At 45.4% G+C, this 15,972-nt stretch overlaps 1 protein-coding gene across 4 annotated transcripts in view; it reads left to right on the top strand.

The window, feature by feature from the left end:
* rarga (retinoic acid receptor gamma a) overlaps positions 1-15,972 on the top strand; it is a 43,205-nt gene that overhangs the window by 13,465 nt on the left and 13,768 nt on the right. Inside the window, exon 1 of one of the 4 annotated variants that reach the window (XM_023289679.3) lies at positions 9,260-9,790. The exons of the other annotated variants lie outside the window; for them this stretch is intronic. Within the exon in view, the coding sequence (XP_023145447.1) occupies positions 9,646-9,790 (145 nt within the window). The 5' untranslated portion in view covers positions 9,260-9,645. Of the gene's footprint in view, positions 1-9,259; positions 9,791-15,972 lie in introns of those variants that run through there. 4 annotated transcript variants of the gene reach the window in all.

Raw genomic sequence — 15,972 nt, 5'->3', positions numbered from 1 at the left:
TTTCGTGGAAATGGAAAACTTTAGGGTCTGTTTGTGATATAGGATGAGCGGTAGAAAGAAAAAAAATCCCCCAAAGAAACCATGAGGAAAAAGTCTACTTTCATCAATACGATGATTACTCTGGGCCTGTGGTTTCCTTATATGCTCGGTGCTTGTAGATGGTGTGGTTGTGACCACAAACTCTGGCTCTGACTTCACTGGTTTGTGTGTGTGTGTGTGTTTATGTGGACCTCTCACAGAGCTTTTGTGAGGCAGACAACCCACAAGTCTGCAATTAGAGACAAAGCAACGTTCTTTCAGATGAGGTGATAAGCACTGAGTATCAACAAATGTATGAAAAGTGACACTACTCAGTCTCTGGCGTTTCAGACACTTATTTGTAGTAGGAAAGGCAAGAAGGAAGCAGGATTCAAATCACAACAGCCTGCTCCTTGAGTGTCAAACGTGTAGTTTTAGCACTGACCACAGGGGGCACTGTTGTATTCTGAAGTGCTGAGTTGGGATGATGTATGGAGGACAGAGCACAAAGAGGAGATTGTTGGCAATCCTGAGTGTTTTTCTGTCATGCAAAAACTAGCCAGATCAGACACACGCCGCCGCCATATACATTGCTCATCGTCCGAAACACCTGCTTGCCTCAAAACCACTAATCAACAACAGGATTCTAGGTCAGGGAGTATCTTCGTATAAAACCACTGCAGTTTAACTCGCCGGTGACGACGTCAATGCAAGAGAAAGGCAGACAGAGAAAGACTTTTGTTGAGGTTATGAAGTAAAGGTAAGCAAGAGTTATTTGAAATCTGATCAGGGTGCAGTTAAAGGGATGGCAGGTGGTGGAGGGGTAATAATGGGTGTGGGTGGCAACAGCTGAGTGCAGAGCTTGAGAGTCAACCCCCCCCTCCCCGCCTGTGTCCCCTTCTCTCCCCCCCAACCACCACCACAGCATGCCTGAGCACCTCTCCAGCTTTTCAGCCGTCAATCACTACCTCACCCCCTCCCCTTCTTGTTGCTGCTGCCCACCTAATCCTCAAGGTATTTTCACAGAACCAGAGCGAGAGAGAGACAGAGAGAGAGAGAGAGAGCACCTGGGGGTAATGTCCTGGTGTGGTGGAATCCAAGAACACACCCTGCAAGAAAAACACACAGGCAAACACACCATCAGAGACACTCATCCCTCCCTCTCTCTCTCTCTCTCGCTCTTTCTCACAAACACACACACTAACAGCACTTCTTTCATCTAAAAACTAGAAGCATACCCCTGACGCAGAATGAAATCCCACCGCACTGACAGATGGATTCTTTTTGGTTTTTATGCTGGCATGAGTTAAAACAAAAACAAGTATGAAAGCAACAACAGACACAGGCAACCACATGCACCGAGGCCTCATACATGACTGCTCGTAGTGACACATCCGCGCTGGCAGTAGTATCGTTCACAAGGGTTAAATACTGCAGTTATTTGGTTTAAGCTCTCTGTCAGAGCTCAAACAAGGCTGGGGTCAAAGATTAAGTCGGGATCACAGTGACAATTAGCTTCAACTTGGCTTTATGTGTGGTGGTTGACATTCATGTTTAGTGCCTCTAAATGAACTGATATTAGCTGAAAAGTTAAATATTTGTCTTGGTTCTATGTCATTTAATGTAATGATTTTGATTGAAATTGTCTGTGACGAAAGTATCAAAACCCAGTTAATCATTTCAAGGCGGTTGCATCAAGGTCTGCACTATTGATTCATAAAATGTAAATAATTTTCTCAAGTACTGATTATTGAAAATGCAGCACTTGTTTTGCTTGTCCAGAAGTCCAAAAGTTCAGTTTACAATGATAAAAAAGACTGTGAAAAGCCACATTTCCTCATTGGAGAAGCTTGAACCACATTATTTTTGACTCTTTTGTTTAAATAGTGATTCATTTCATGTCTGTCAACTGATAAATTAATAGACTAATTTTAAAGTTTCAAAAACTTTAAACCTCTGTTGTGCTGCATTTCTTGTACAAAGATACATCTTAGTGTCAGTCTAAATTTTGGCTGCTCAGTGGAAAACTGTGTTTTTTTTAATCAGCTTTTAAAACATCCTATTGGTGTATCCCTTGACAAGGAATGTTACAAGTCATTTTGCTGACAGCAGTCTCATTCCCCGCTCTCTTAAATGTTCATGGGGAAGACAAAAGGCCTTGGTTTGGACATTCCCCAGGCCCTGCTTTTCTTCTCCTTCTACTCCTTCTCCAGGACTTGGCTTAACAGTCCTGCTCATTGTTGTCAGGCCTGTCTGTAGGCCAGACTGAGAAAATACCTTCCACATAAAGGGAGTAGCACTATGGATATTTCTGTTTTTGTGTGTGCAGTCAATGGCGCTGCATTCTTGCCCATGTTCAGAGCTGTGTGTGTAAATGTTGTTACAAAGGTAGCCCGGGTGACACCTACCTTTACTGGGTGTGCGTGCTGTGCCAACCTGTCGGAGCACCTCCCATGGCGGCACTCTGTTTTGGCACCAGAGTGTCTTTGGAAATACCTGTTTTGCACAGAGGTGGGAAGAGACAGCAGAGAGGAGGGTGGGGTGGTTCGGCTGTGTTTGCACATGCAGGAATAGTCGGCTTTTCTTCATTCTTAATACAAACTTGGAGGAAGTGGAGCCAGAAAACCACAGCGCTTCACTGTAGCCTTCAGGTCATGTGACCACGTGGTTGCGCTGCAGGACTCCCATCCTTGCTACACGCATCTGAATAAATGCACAACGGCATCTGCTCATCCGTGAGAGGGTCTGATGGCTCTCTGTGCAGTGTATAGCAGAGGCTGTTATCAGTTGATCCCTGTCATTAGGGGAGCCCTTCAAACAAACAGTTGGAAGCCCATTAAGGCCACTTACTATGTGATAACATCGTCACTGAGCCCTGAAACACCTCTCTAAGCTTTCGCCAATCAGGGCCAGAGCTCTGGCCCCAAAGCCAGCCACAGGGATGTTTTGAAAAGCTAGTAGGTCATTTCCTTCAGCCCACATGGTCTGGCCCAAAATCTAAAGTCCTTTGCTAGGCTCGGACTTTCCATTCATACCATAATTTGTAGTTATGCCGAGTGATATATATACAGAAAACTCATGAGAGGCTCAGCTGTGAGTGTTTGAGCTGTATCACAGTGAGATGAGATTAAAAGCATTGTATTAATAGAGTGGAATGAATAACGTGTTGAAACCTGTGTAAAAGCTGCCTGAGTCTGCTCAATGGGGCCTCTGGTGGAGACAAGATGAACAACTGTTCATGTATAGTGTGTGTTGAGCATTTATACACAACACACACACACACACACACACACACACACACACACACACACACACACACACACACACACACACACACACATTCACACACACACTCCCCCAGCATTAGCATACTGGCTGCCTAGCATATATGCATGTGTCTCTGTGGGCGCACACAAACACATACAACTCACACAAACCATTTAGTCAGGCGGGCTGTAGAACGGGACCAAAATGTTCCGGCAGAAAAAAAATGTCCTCACACAGAGTGACATAATTAAAAACACTCATTGCATTCTTAAACACACACACACACACACACATAAGGAGGTCATGTTGGCTTAGGGAGCTCGGGGAGTTGCGTAAAGGAGCCATTTTGGTGGGAAATGTGGTATGAGAGGGAATGTAAAAGGCGAATCATTAAATGGAGGAGAGGGACAGCAGGGAAGGATGTCGACTAGCAGAGTGAAACCTTCTACACTGGAAGCAAAGCAGCGCACAAACAGCACATTGTACTGCTTTATTTATTTTCATAAGGTTGAAGTGCTTGGTTTCAGCCCAGCCTGGATGGAGGTAGGTGGGTACGTTGTCGATGGGGTAGGTTTGGATTTGTCCGGGTGCACATATGTTTGCTTATGTGTGTATACTGTATATTTGAGAGAAGGGAGGGAGACGAAAGAGAAAGTGATCTACTGTATGTATGCAGACGCAAGTTCCCCTACATACACAGAAAGCAAAACTCTCATCTATATATTTTTTTTGCCCTTCTTGTGCGCTCTTTACAAACTGTGAAGTCACCACTCTTTTGAAACTGCGGAAGCCCTGACACCTTAGTGTTCACTTTTCTGTTTGCTCTTGAGAGCGAGTCAATCCATCTCTGACCTCTGGCAATCCTGGTGGTGACATTTAGTGATCTCTTGAAGATTTATTGCAGGGGGCAGAGCAATGGGCCGGGAGTAGGGGGGAAACATTACAGATCAAGTTTTTGAAGAGTCTCAGAAAAAAAGAAGAAAATGTATGAAAGAACATGTTGTCTTATTCATTATAGATTAGACAACAGCATATTGATGTCCGGAGTTTCATTGCAAAGAAGGCATTTGTAATTTGGTAATGATGCATGAGGAACATTTTGATGCTCATCAGTTCTGATTTGACTATTGTTAAGGTAAGATGATACTGATCTCAGGCTTTATATCATTACTTTCTCATTGTATTTCTCTCTGAGTAAGATTAAAATTGTCATACTGTTGAAGCTCAGTCCCAAATCATTGCCGACAGTGATATAAAAGAAACCCCCTGGATGGATCTGCTAAATTATATCCAGTAGCCAAATTTAACCTCAGTTCAGCAACAGTTTCTAAATCATGGAAGATTGTGCTTCATCAGTCATTGGATCATCCAGTTATTACATTTAAACAATGTTTGCAGTGTTTAGTTTTGCCCTAGCGTTGAATGCAATGAGTGCCATCACTAAATCAGGGGAAAAAAAGCCCTGTTATAGAGCCATCTGCTCGCTGGCATCTCCGCTCCAATGACTGTGATCTACATAGCAAATTAGCAGTGCTGGGACCGGACCATTTGTGTGTGCTTGTGTGTGATGACAGCCTGTGCCGTGCTGTTTGGCTGTGTCCTTGATCTATCAGTGAGACTGGAGCCTCCTCTGCTTTAATAAACAGCTCCGCATCGTCTGACATCCCTGCTTTCATCTCCCTAGGCGACCCCTAGCCTCAAGATGACAGCTCTCCAAGGCGCTCTTCTCCTTTTTGGATATCAGTTCCCCTCACATTGCCCTTTCTATTTTTCAACCAGCGCTGGCCGTAGTTCAATAGACGAGTAGGGAAAATGGACAGAAAGTCCCACTTCATTTTCCCTGACAATCTGAGCACTCGGTCGAGGAATTTCAGTGAAAATGATAGTGAGTTGAGTATCTGCTCCTCTGATGATATCCACCTAAACCTTGTTGGCTTATGCGCTCTTGAGTTCTTTTGCTCTTTTCACTCTCTCCTCTCTTTATTGTTCTCCTCAGCCTTCACTTTGATTTCCTCTCATTATCCCTCTCTGCAAGTGGGAGCCAATATGCCCTAAGTGCTGGAAACCTGCTGCAACTTTGCATGTATTAGGTGATAGCACACGGTCGTGTGTGTCTACATTCCTGGCGAAAAGTCAGCACAAGTTGATGGTAAGAGAGACACAGAGTGCACAACAGCTCTGACATGATGACAGATTAAGATAAAGAGGCTACTATTAAAAATGGGAGGGGTCTGTTTTCTGACGGTCCTTTGTGGGCACGTGCAAAACGAACTGCGCGCAATGGCGAGAAAAGCGGGTCGGGCACACGGGCCCAGGGCGGGCCTATGAGAACAGGGCGTGGGTTCGTATTTTTGGCCAAACAACTAAAAGATCTGCCTTTTTTTTTCTCCTCTGCAAAACACGGGTAGCTAAATGTCATGACTTTGCAGATAGAGGGGAGAGAAAAGAGACAGAGCGAAAAAGACTGTGCTGAATGATGGCCAAAAGTGATAGCGCTGTGAAAAGTAGCTCTGTTAGACGTTTTGGTGGGACCAGCATGTGAGCGAAGGTGAACATTACCGCTGCTGTGAAGTCATGCCCCACTTTCCCCACCATCGCTCCTCAGTGACACATCAGGTATCTTCCAGAGATATACTGTGAGAGAGAGGTAGATGAGTGGATAAGATTACATGTCTTGTCAGAGCTGAACATGTGTAAAACCTGCTGCTGATGGAGCAGCTGATGGATGTAATGAGAGGAACACAAGGACTGTGCTCTGTTGTCACTGCTGAACAAAACACATCATTACATTAACGAGAAATTGCTTTTATTTTCAAGCAAAAGGACTGAAAATAAATTGAGTTGCAGGGATCCTACTTGTTAGCTCTGCCACTGAGTTGCTTTGTTTAAACAAACAAACAAACAAAAAGCTGTAGAGATTGTGAGTGTGTTTTTGAGTGTGTGTGTTCTGCGTAACCTGAATCTGGCTGTAGTGGGAGGCCGTCCTGGACTGGTGTTCAGTGTCTCTATCATCACCAGCAATCTGTTTCAGCATGTCCACACACTGCACACATGCTCTCATCAGAAATGGAAAAGAGCTACATTCCTTTCAGAATCACCAGGCTGCGTTCAGCGCAAAGCCTCGTCTTTATTACCTCACACACCGCTGCGTGGTGGAACCTGAATGACTGTATACAGAGGAAGTGGCAACAATGTGTTGTATACGTCTTATCTGTAATCGGCATCAGGGTGTCAGACGGTAGTAAAAGCCGGAATTTTCTTGAGCTCTAGTCCACGTGGGGCTATAACCAAACCGGGTCCAGCTGACTGAGCATCCCTGTCTGCTCTGTGGATGAAAACATGAAGCATCATAAATACAAAATCACACCAAAAAAAGAAAAATGACGACATTTTTAATATGTCTTCGAATCTTTTCTAATCACTGGAATCAAACAAGATTGAAAGCAGGAGTTGACACAAAATGACCAGTGAGTTGGCAGCCACTGAAAATGAAACATTTCCAAAACCAGAAACAAAAGCCGAGAACTTTGTCAGCTAAAACAAATCACGCAGTCGGGAAAAAATGGCCATAGGGAACTTGATGAAATGGGGAGAGTATTTGCAGAAACAGAGGGGGGAAAAAGAATTAAGGAGAGCGATGGAGAGACTCGTGAGCCAGAGAGTGAGGCAGAGAAGGAGGGAGGGCAGGATAAGTTTGGGGGGAAAGTTAGTGGCCCAGTGGGGGTTTCTTCTAGAGTTCAACCTCTCTGGCTGGGGAAGGAAGGGGAGGAGGGAGGGGAGGGAGGGGAGGGAAGGGAGGGACGGGGGGGAAGGCAGGGACCAGCCTGGGTCAGCAGCAGTATGGAGTATGTGTAGATTGGATGTCTAAACTGCAAACCCACTGAAGCCTTGGAAGACTCGCAGCCTCGCAGCAGCGTTTGCCAATAAGCGGAGAACCTGGGGTTAGCGGTCTGAGTTATAGTCTCAAACACAGTAAAAAAGAAATGTCAAAACCAGGGGAATCGAATAGGGCTCATAAATCTCCAAAAACAAAAGTGCTTTAAATGTGAGCACACGATATTATGAATTGATTGTGTTGCAGCTCACCAGTCCGCAGCGCAGCCCTGGCAAACAACGCTAGTGTTACATAGAACATTTGAGCACCGGGGGATTAGCCAGTTTTTAGTTTCCAGGATGCGTATGAAACTAGTAGTGAGGAAGAAAAAAAAAGACAGGAAGGAGACGAAAGACGAGTGTGAGAAGAATGCTCGTGGATCATAAAAATGTGACTCTGGGCAGAGATGATTTAATCTGAAATGCATCCAGACCAGGAGTTTTTCTCTTTTTTTTTGAATTATTGTGTAAATGGGTGGAGAAGCAGAAAAAGAGGAAAAAAAGCCATTTTTAACAACAAACTGTTGTTAACAGCGGTATGTCTGATAGATAACAGTTTGTTATCCAGCCTCAGTGTTCGACTCTTGCTGTTATAAAGCACTTTCTTTTTATGACTTGACAGCTGTATGAAGAAACACAAAAACTACTGATGTTGTTTACCGGTTGATGCCACAAAAGAGCTATTAGATGTGTGACTGTGTGTGTGTGATTGAGCGTGCGACTTTTCAGCCCACATGTGTGTTTGCCTCTGCATGTGTGTGTTTGTGCCAGTTTAAGAAAATAAACAAGAAGTCTCAACTGGAGGGATAGCTTTTAGGTCAATAAACATTGTAATGAAAATCCTTCAAAACAGCCCCAAACGTGAAAGCATGGTTTCTTTCATGAGACAGGAAAAAGAGTGAAGTGTTAGACAGAGGAGGAGGGAGGGAGGGGAGGGCACTGTGTGTTTATGGAGAGTGTAGCCAGCAGCACAGATTGACAGGAAATGGTGTCTTTTTTGCCTGCTGGGCTGTACCACTTGTATTGGTTTGACAGGGGGGGGGAGATGAATGTGCAGGGCTCATAGACTAAAGCCATTCTATTATCATATATCTCCCATTGTATCGGGCTGTTTGCTTTAGCCCAGCCAGAGTCTATCCGTCTGCTGAGCAACAGTTAGGACCAGTGACAGGCTTTTTCATTGACCGCAGACCACCTATTGATTTCCTTTGATTTACTTACTGTCACTGTGAGGGCCCTGCTATCTTTTAAATTGAATTGTTTTTTATCGATACACAGAGCAGCCAGCGTTAAAGAAGCCGGCAGAATTTAATGAAACGACTGCTCAACTTTAAGCTACATGACAATGACTACTTGTACAGCGTCTCTGTGTTTCTCTGCGGCGGTTTCGTCGGATATAAATCAAAAACAAGGTCAAGTGAACCTGTGAGAAGTGCGTAAAGCACATGGTGTGTTTGTATATTGGGGGTATTTGTCTGTGTAAATGCACTGCGGGGATTGAGCAAGGCAGCCCTCATTCATCACTGTTAAAGCACTTCCAGAGGGAGAGACAGAAAAGAACTGCCCATCCTCTGTTCCCTCAAACAGACAGAGAGGAGGGAGGGATTTACCCTGGCATCTGGTTTCTGGGTTCAACCACAGCACAATGTTCTTTCTCTCCCGGTCTCTGGCTCTCTTTCTGACACACACACATACACACCCGGGCCAGTGGCTGGACTTTAATATGGTTATGATTAGAGACGGGGGCTCAGAGAAGGGAGGGGAAGGGGGCTCATATTTACTGCAGGGAACTGGGGGAGGTGCAGTGTAAAGACAGACAGGGACAGATCTGAATGGGAGACGGCGGACGGGGAATGAGGGATGGCTGTGTTTGTTTGCGTTTGGTGCTGAAATATGAAACACAAAAACAGCGTGGATCAAACGGAAGAACGGGAATAAAAGTTTTGTCCTCTATCCAGATCAGCTCTTCCTCCAGCGCAGGCTCTGCTGGACGGCCCCCTCCCCCTCCCAGGTTCCTCTCTCTCTCTCTCTCTCTCTATATGTCCCTCCCTCTCTGGCATTCTCTCCGTTTCTCTCCACCCCCTCTCAGAGCGTCATGCCGAGGCAGTTGGTTCACTCCGCCGTGTCTGGGGCTCAGCGAGTGCTGTGAGAGGCTGTTATTTAGGTCTGTTACAGCAGACAGGGAGCAGCTCACCCAAGGGCAGGGGGAGAGTGGAGAGTCAGAGTCACGCTCAGCTCGGCCAGGCAGGAACCAGATCTGCATTCCAGCTGAGAGGGAGAAGAGGGAAACTCCGGCATCGGCAGGAAAGGACAGCAGAGAGAGTGACAGCAAGAGATAAGTGCAAGGGAGGGTAGCAAATCCAGATAGCTGTTGCTGCTGTGTGTTGTTGTCACTGCCTCAGCGAGTGACGTGAGCGGTGGAAGCGGGGCAGGACGCAGGCAGGACTGAGGGCTCGTAGTGATTTCTGCTGAGGGTGGGGGGGTACCATGTTCGACTGTATGGAGGCTCTGGGAATGGGCCCCCGCCAGCTCTATGATGTCACCAGTCGTGGTGCATGCATGCTGCGGAAGGCGAGCCCCTTCTTTGCTGGGTTGGACCCCTTCGCCTGGACGGGCAGTGCCAGTGTTCAGTGTAAGTGGCATCCTGTTTGGACTTCTTGTATGACACAATCATGTCTCCCTCCTCTCTCTCTCTCCCTCTGAACTCCCTCTCTTTCTGGTTGCTGGCTTGTTTACCCCTCAGGGCTCGGCCAAGGGGGCTGCTGTCAGGGGCAGAACAGGAAAAGACCGGGACAGACAGTCTCCTTTCCTTTCCTCTCCTCTCCTCTCCTCTCCTCTCCTCTCCTCTCCTCTCCTCTCCTCTCCTCTCCTCTCCTCTCCTCTCCTCTCCTCTCCTCTCCTCTCCTCTCCTCTCCTCTCCTCTCCTCTCCTCTCCTCTCCTCTCCTCTCCTCTCCTCTCCTCTCCTCTCCTCTCCTCTCCTCTCCTCTCCTCTCCTCTCCTCTCCTCTCCTCTCTCCTGCCATGATATCATTTGTACTGTGTGTCTGTGTTTTACTGTATTTCTGTCTGCCTGTCTGTGTTTCCATGCTTGACTTATGAGTTTGAGCCCATGGAGTCAAGTTTCAGTGACAATGTGAACCACCTGAAGTTTGACCTTGCCAGGTGCTGCACTCTAGAAAGAGGAAAAGGTTTGCTGAGTGACAGGAAGAGAAACACTCTGACGTGTTGGATACACTCTGTTTAGTTTATCGTCCATTCATTGCGCGGCTTTGACACCAGAAGTTTGCTGTTTTTCTCGTGAGAGGTTAATGACGAATGTGGCCTGTCTTAATATCACAGATGTTTAAAGTTTTGTGTAGCCTGCTGCAATCTTCACAGGTCAGAGGTTTGTTTATGCTTCTGGATACTAGATGGATAATGATATTCCTCTCGAGCCAAACAGCCATGAATTAATAAGTAGATAAATTATTTAGTAGATAAATGGATGAATAAATAAGAATGCGTACAAAGTTTTAAGAAAGCTGAGGGATATCCTGTCTAGCTATCTCGTCTCTGTTTTTCTCTGTCCACCTCATTTTTTCTCTGCCGCCTCTGACATCAGACAAGGCTTTGACTTGAACAACAACTGGGGTCCATTTCCATACACTTCCAGGGGGCTGCTACTGCCATGAGAGAGTGTGTGAGAATGGAAAAGGAGTGGGGGCATGTGAGCATGGTTTGGTGGGAGAAGTGTGGAGGGAGACAAGCCAGATATGACAGTGGAAAAACAATCAAGAATCTAAGAGGAGATGGAGTGATGAGATAAACAGCTCAGCTCTGTTCTTGTTTTCTGGGAGCTGCTCGAAGGTGGCTGGGACATTTTTCGTTTCGTATTTGTCTGTTTGTTCATCCTCCTGCTTTTTGTTCCTTTTTACTGCCTCTTGGGGGTGGGGGGGTCATCTGTCTTCATTAATCGTGAAGACACCAGCATTTCAGTGGCCGTCATGCACACTGGCTGAGCTTTAATGAAGACAGATGCCCTGTCAGTGCAGGCTGAGGCCAGAGGGGACTCCAGCCAGCCCAGCCTGCTCTGCTTAGCGAGGGGAGCCCTGATGATAACAAGATGAGATTTGTTTATTTAATCAATCAGGCCCTCTATGGCCTCTCCTTTTAACCCATTCACACACATGTACACATTTAAGAATTAAGCCCCCGGATTCCAGAGGTACATTTTTCTTTTGGGTCCACAAAAATCAAAGAAATTAAATGTCCGGAGAGGCTGCCCCGAGGGTAAGAGAGCTGAGTCTAGCAGAGCAGAGCAAAGTGCAGGCTGCTGTGGTGTACTGTTTCAAGCCCTCTGTGCCCAATAACCTTTGTAAACAAGGCCACCCTATCCCTGCACAAGGAGCCATAATGCCTCTCTTTACTGAAGCAGTTGCCCCTCATTGTCCTCATCAGTGAAGCTGATGAATTGATGTTTGAGTCTGATATCTCATTAAGCCAGCCCAGCTGCACAACAGAGGGACCTGTCTGCCTCCTAATGTCACACTCACACAAGCATGCACTCTGCACACCAAAATGCAAACCGTGTTTGTAGAGAGAGTCACCTGATCCTGGCACAATGCTAAACAATGAATTACTGTGGTCAAACTGCTTTTTCCTTTTTATAAATAAAGAGTTAGACTGGTTGGCATAGATGCACTTTGAAGTTCATTTCAAAAAAGCATGGGTCTTTATTAGACATTGTCCCTATTTCTTTGACAGCCTGCAGAAAATGCAATAAAAAATATCTGATCCCCTAAATCTTGCACCAAATGAGTATGTCCTATTGTCTTGGCAGTAAATCTCACGCGGTGATAAGTGTCACTGCTGTTGGCCGTTAGCCAGGGACAATCGGAGGACTTAAAAGTGTGTGGTCAGTTTTCCTGTTTTTTTGTTCACCAGTTGGAGACCTCAATGTCAGAGGTTAGTCAGAGGCTACGGCCTGGCCAATGTCAGACCTACTGCATGTGTGGTGGCCTTGTCAGCTCACTGAAAAGGAGACCCTTTCAACCAGCTTGGCTTGTGTAATGCTCTTAAGTGCCTTATGCCACAGAGCTGGTACTACATCTGAGCTGCCCCACACGTAAGGATAATGGACACTGATTTAGTCATACGTCAATGAGAACTGAATTAGTCAACTGCCAGGGAAGCCATTTGAGAGAGCCTATGCAGACCAATCCCCTCTCTGTCAATGTTCATTTGCTTAGAAGAATGAGGCAATTACGTGTTGCAGCTCTCTGGGGTCAAAAGAAGGGAAAGTGTGTTTTTCTCACCAAAATACACTCAGTACCACAATCTTTTTTTGAACTCTGTTTGGATATTAATTGTGATGCTCGCAAGCGATACATGCAGCAGCCTGGCATGCCAGATTGCTCGAGCAATTTGTCACTACATGTGCAGCCACACACACATCCATAGGCACACGCGCCTCTTTGTTTTCCCTTAATGTGCTGCTCAAATGTGAATTGGGGAGCTAATTGAAATGGGGGTATAGATCTCAGCAGCAGTGGCAGAGAAATAAGAGCTTCCTGTGACCGCTGGCACATTCTGGCCTGATCATTTTCTCCCTGATAGAAGTCCGCAGTTATTTCATTATAATTACAAAAGATTCAATTAAAAGATTAGAATGCCTGAGGGGGCAGGACTGGGAATAGATAGTGGTATCTTGGTTAGGACGTAGTGTATGTGTGCGTGAGAGACAATGAAGGAGACTTGGAGTACCGTGGTTGCACTTTTAATGAGAAATTGTCACCGCTGTCATATACACATAAATCTTGTTGATCCTTCAAGATATAGTCAAAACAATGTGCTGAAGTTAAAAGCTTAAGCTGGTCCAAGGTCATGGAGTTTCAATTGACATGACCGAGGAGAAAACCTTCACTTTCATCTGAAAACGATTATGTGAGTGCAAGTAAATGAGCTGTTTGAAGTAGGAAACTCCAACAGAAATGAACTGTACAAAGCACAGTAGCAGAGTGATGTATTTTTGTTCTGTAATTCCAAACTGTATTAAAAAAACTAAAGTGTGGAGAACCATTAAGTCACTTATAAACACCTATAAATGTCAGATCTGCATCTACAACTACATTATAGTGCATTATAAACTATTTAATACATGTTTCAAAGGGTTTATAAATGTTAAATAGAGAGGGTTAAAGTGTTACTGCGGCGTATATAATACTAGCTCTGACAGCTTTCTGTTTTATTCATATCTTCACTGTGCACTTACAGATATGAATATGGATCTGTAACATTAAATATAATTGTTACACATATTAGTAGGAGTTCATTGTAACCATATATTTTTTTAATATCATATTTCCTGTATAGTATTACATTACAACATGGAAAACATTTTTCGAGCATGAAGCCATTTTCAGTATAAGGTCTTCTTGTGTTGCAGTATCACACCACCTTGTTCACAGATCTGTCTCAGGCCTGCACTAATAGCTGAGCCCATTAATAGTTAGTCACTGCTGCCTATAAATAAACAGATTCAGCCCTTGCAGTTGCTTCAAGTTTTTTCCACAAGTCGGTTTCCATGCGTGGTTTTGCTCATGCATAAATACAAGAGTGTCAACCTGTGCTTGCGTGTGTGGAGTCAGTATGCGAACTCCTATACGGCCAATGTATGTTGTGTTAACACGTCTTGTTTGGCTGGCGTTGGGCACCTAGACTGCTGTTTCAAATCCAGAGATGGACAATGTGCCAGGCTGGATTCCTCAGGCCTGTGTTGGAATCCAGCTCTGCTCTAATAGCAGTTTATAGACCCCGAGCAGCGTCAGTCACACCACTGTAAATAAAACTCATCAACCACCGTGCGGAGGCCGAATCTGTCACCTCAGCCTGGCTGTTTGTGTTCTCTTGTCCGTGTTAGTGACTTTTTCTAGCAGTATTTCACAAGGCTCTGACACACTACGAGGAATCCTATTCAGCTAACAATTTGTGGAGTACAGCGTGATAGAAGTGGCTGTTATGAGGCAACCGAGCCAACAGTTTTGCACCGGTGTTTGAGCTCTAGCTGAGTATAAAAATGTGGAGTTTTGAAAGTTCTTTCACAATAGTTTGCTGGCCACAGAGGTATTGTGGCTGCCCACCCTAACACCCATGTCTGGCTGCTGCTATTGTAGCTGTTTACTGAGAACAGCTCTTTCTCTGCCAGACACATTTTCCCTTGTACAAAGGCGTGGGCAATTGGCAAACTGTGAGTGTGTGTGCATGTGTGCCGTACTAATGCGTGCACCTGAGAGAGTTTATTTCACTGGTGAGCATGTGATGTACCCTTGCACATGTATGTTTGTTTATACCATACATAGGAGCATGTGCACGTCAGCCGCGGAGCCATGTGTGAGCCTAATGGGAAGGGAGCAGTTCTCTTACCAGCGTGTTATTGACTGACAGCTTGGCTCGAGTGTTGCTAGGGGCTCACTGTTATGAGAAGCGAAGGCCTCGGACAGCCAAGCCGGGACTAGAGACCCAGACGATCCCGACGTGTCCTCCCCCTTATGCGTGTGTGAATGGGCCGTGTTTACGCAGCCGACAGTGTTTGGCAGGGAGTGGTGAGCGGCTGGTGTAGTACAGCTATTATCTGGGCTCAGGGGTGGAGAGTGATGGAAGAGGAATTGACCGAGGAAGGGGGGGAGAAGACGGACGGGGAGGGAGGCCCGTTGGCGTTGTTTTCCCTTGGACATTAGTCAAATTCTGCCAATGTGCGTATGTGCAACTGCCATGACCAAGTTTTGGGAAATGGCGCATGAGTTCATTTGTATATACTTGCATTAGCCCATTTGCCTGTGTGTCTACATGCCCATTTCAGCGTGAGCGTCTCTGTTGTGCATATTTTTTTTCATCTCTGAGGGGGAACAGGTGTGTGTAAGCGGACTTGCCTGTAATTGTGTGCTCAGCCGACAGTTTGGGACTTTTTACGGGGAGAAGATGAATGTCAGCGCAGAACTTCACAGATGCCTATCAGTGCGTGTTTATGTTTACAAGTTCACATGAAACTGGGTTATTTGGAGAAGTTAGTGTCAAAAACAGAAGAAGGCGTTCACGTCTTAAGAATTTCACATACAGCTGATCAGTAATCAGATTTCTTTCCAGCCTGCTGTGGTATTTTTAAAGACTCTCAGGTCACAATTTTTCCTTTTTCTGTGCACGAGTGTCCTAATAGTTGACTCTAAAGCTGTGGAAACTGGCTTATTTATTTTAGTTTCTGTTTCTGTTTTAGTCAGATTTTGAATTTATTTTGGAGGATGCACAGTTTTAGTAATGATATTTCCTTTCATCCCCATTGCGTTGCCTTCACAGCAAAACATTCCCTCTGCTGCCTCTTTGAAATGCACATGTAAGATCTCAGCTAAAAACCCGGCAAAGTCAAAACATAACTGTGAATTGAGGTTTCTCCTGCAAAAGTGTATCTATTTGAATATGTTTCTTCATAATCTCTCTTCCATGCAAATCAGATTACTGCAGAAAAGCAACAAATACCAGGTTACTAAAGAAACTCGCAGTTTCAGTGGGCCTCGGCAGTAAATGTTTTGCTCTGAATCTGACACAAGAAGTGCATTCTCGCTGACACACGTGACAAACACTCACAACCGGGCATGCATGGACACAGAAAAAAGCACATGCTCTTCAGTGGCTACAAACCAGCAGATAATATGTCCACGTCTTCACTGTAGCATGAAGTGTGACTGAGAGAGAGCTGGCTGTAGCCATCCTGTCATTAGGCCTGGATTTATCAGTTTCTGCTCTGCTGTAGGAACATCCCTCGATCGCTAGAAAACACATGGA

The sequence above is a fragment of the Amphiprion ocellaris genome, chromosome 8 (genome assembly GCF_022539595.1).
Source record: "Amphiprion ocellaris isolate individual 3 ecotype Okinawa chromosome 8, ASM2253959v1, whole genome shotgun sequence".
NCBI classification, from domain to species: Eukaryota; Metazoa; Chordata; class Actinopteri; family Pomacentridae; genus Amphiprion; species Amphiprion ocellaris.
This window is presented reverse-complemented; position numbering and strand designations above follow the sequence as displayed.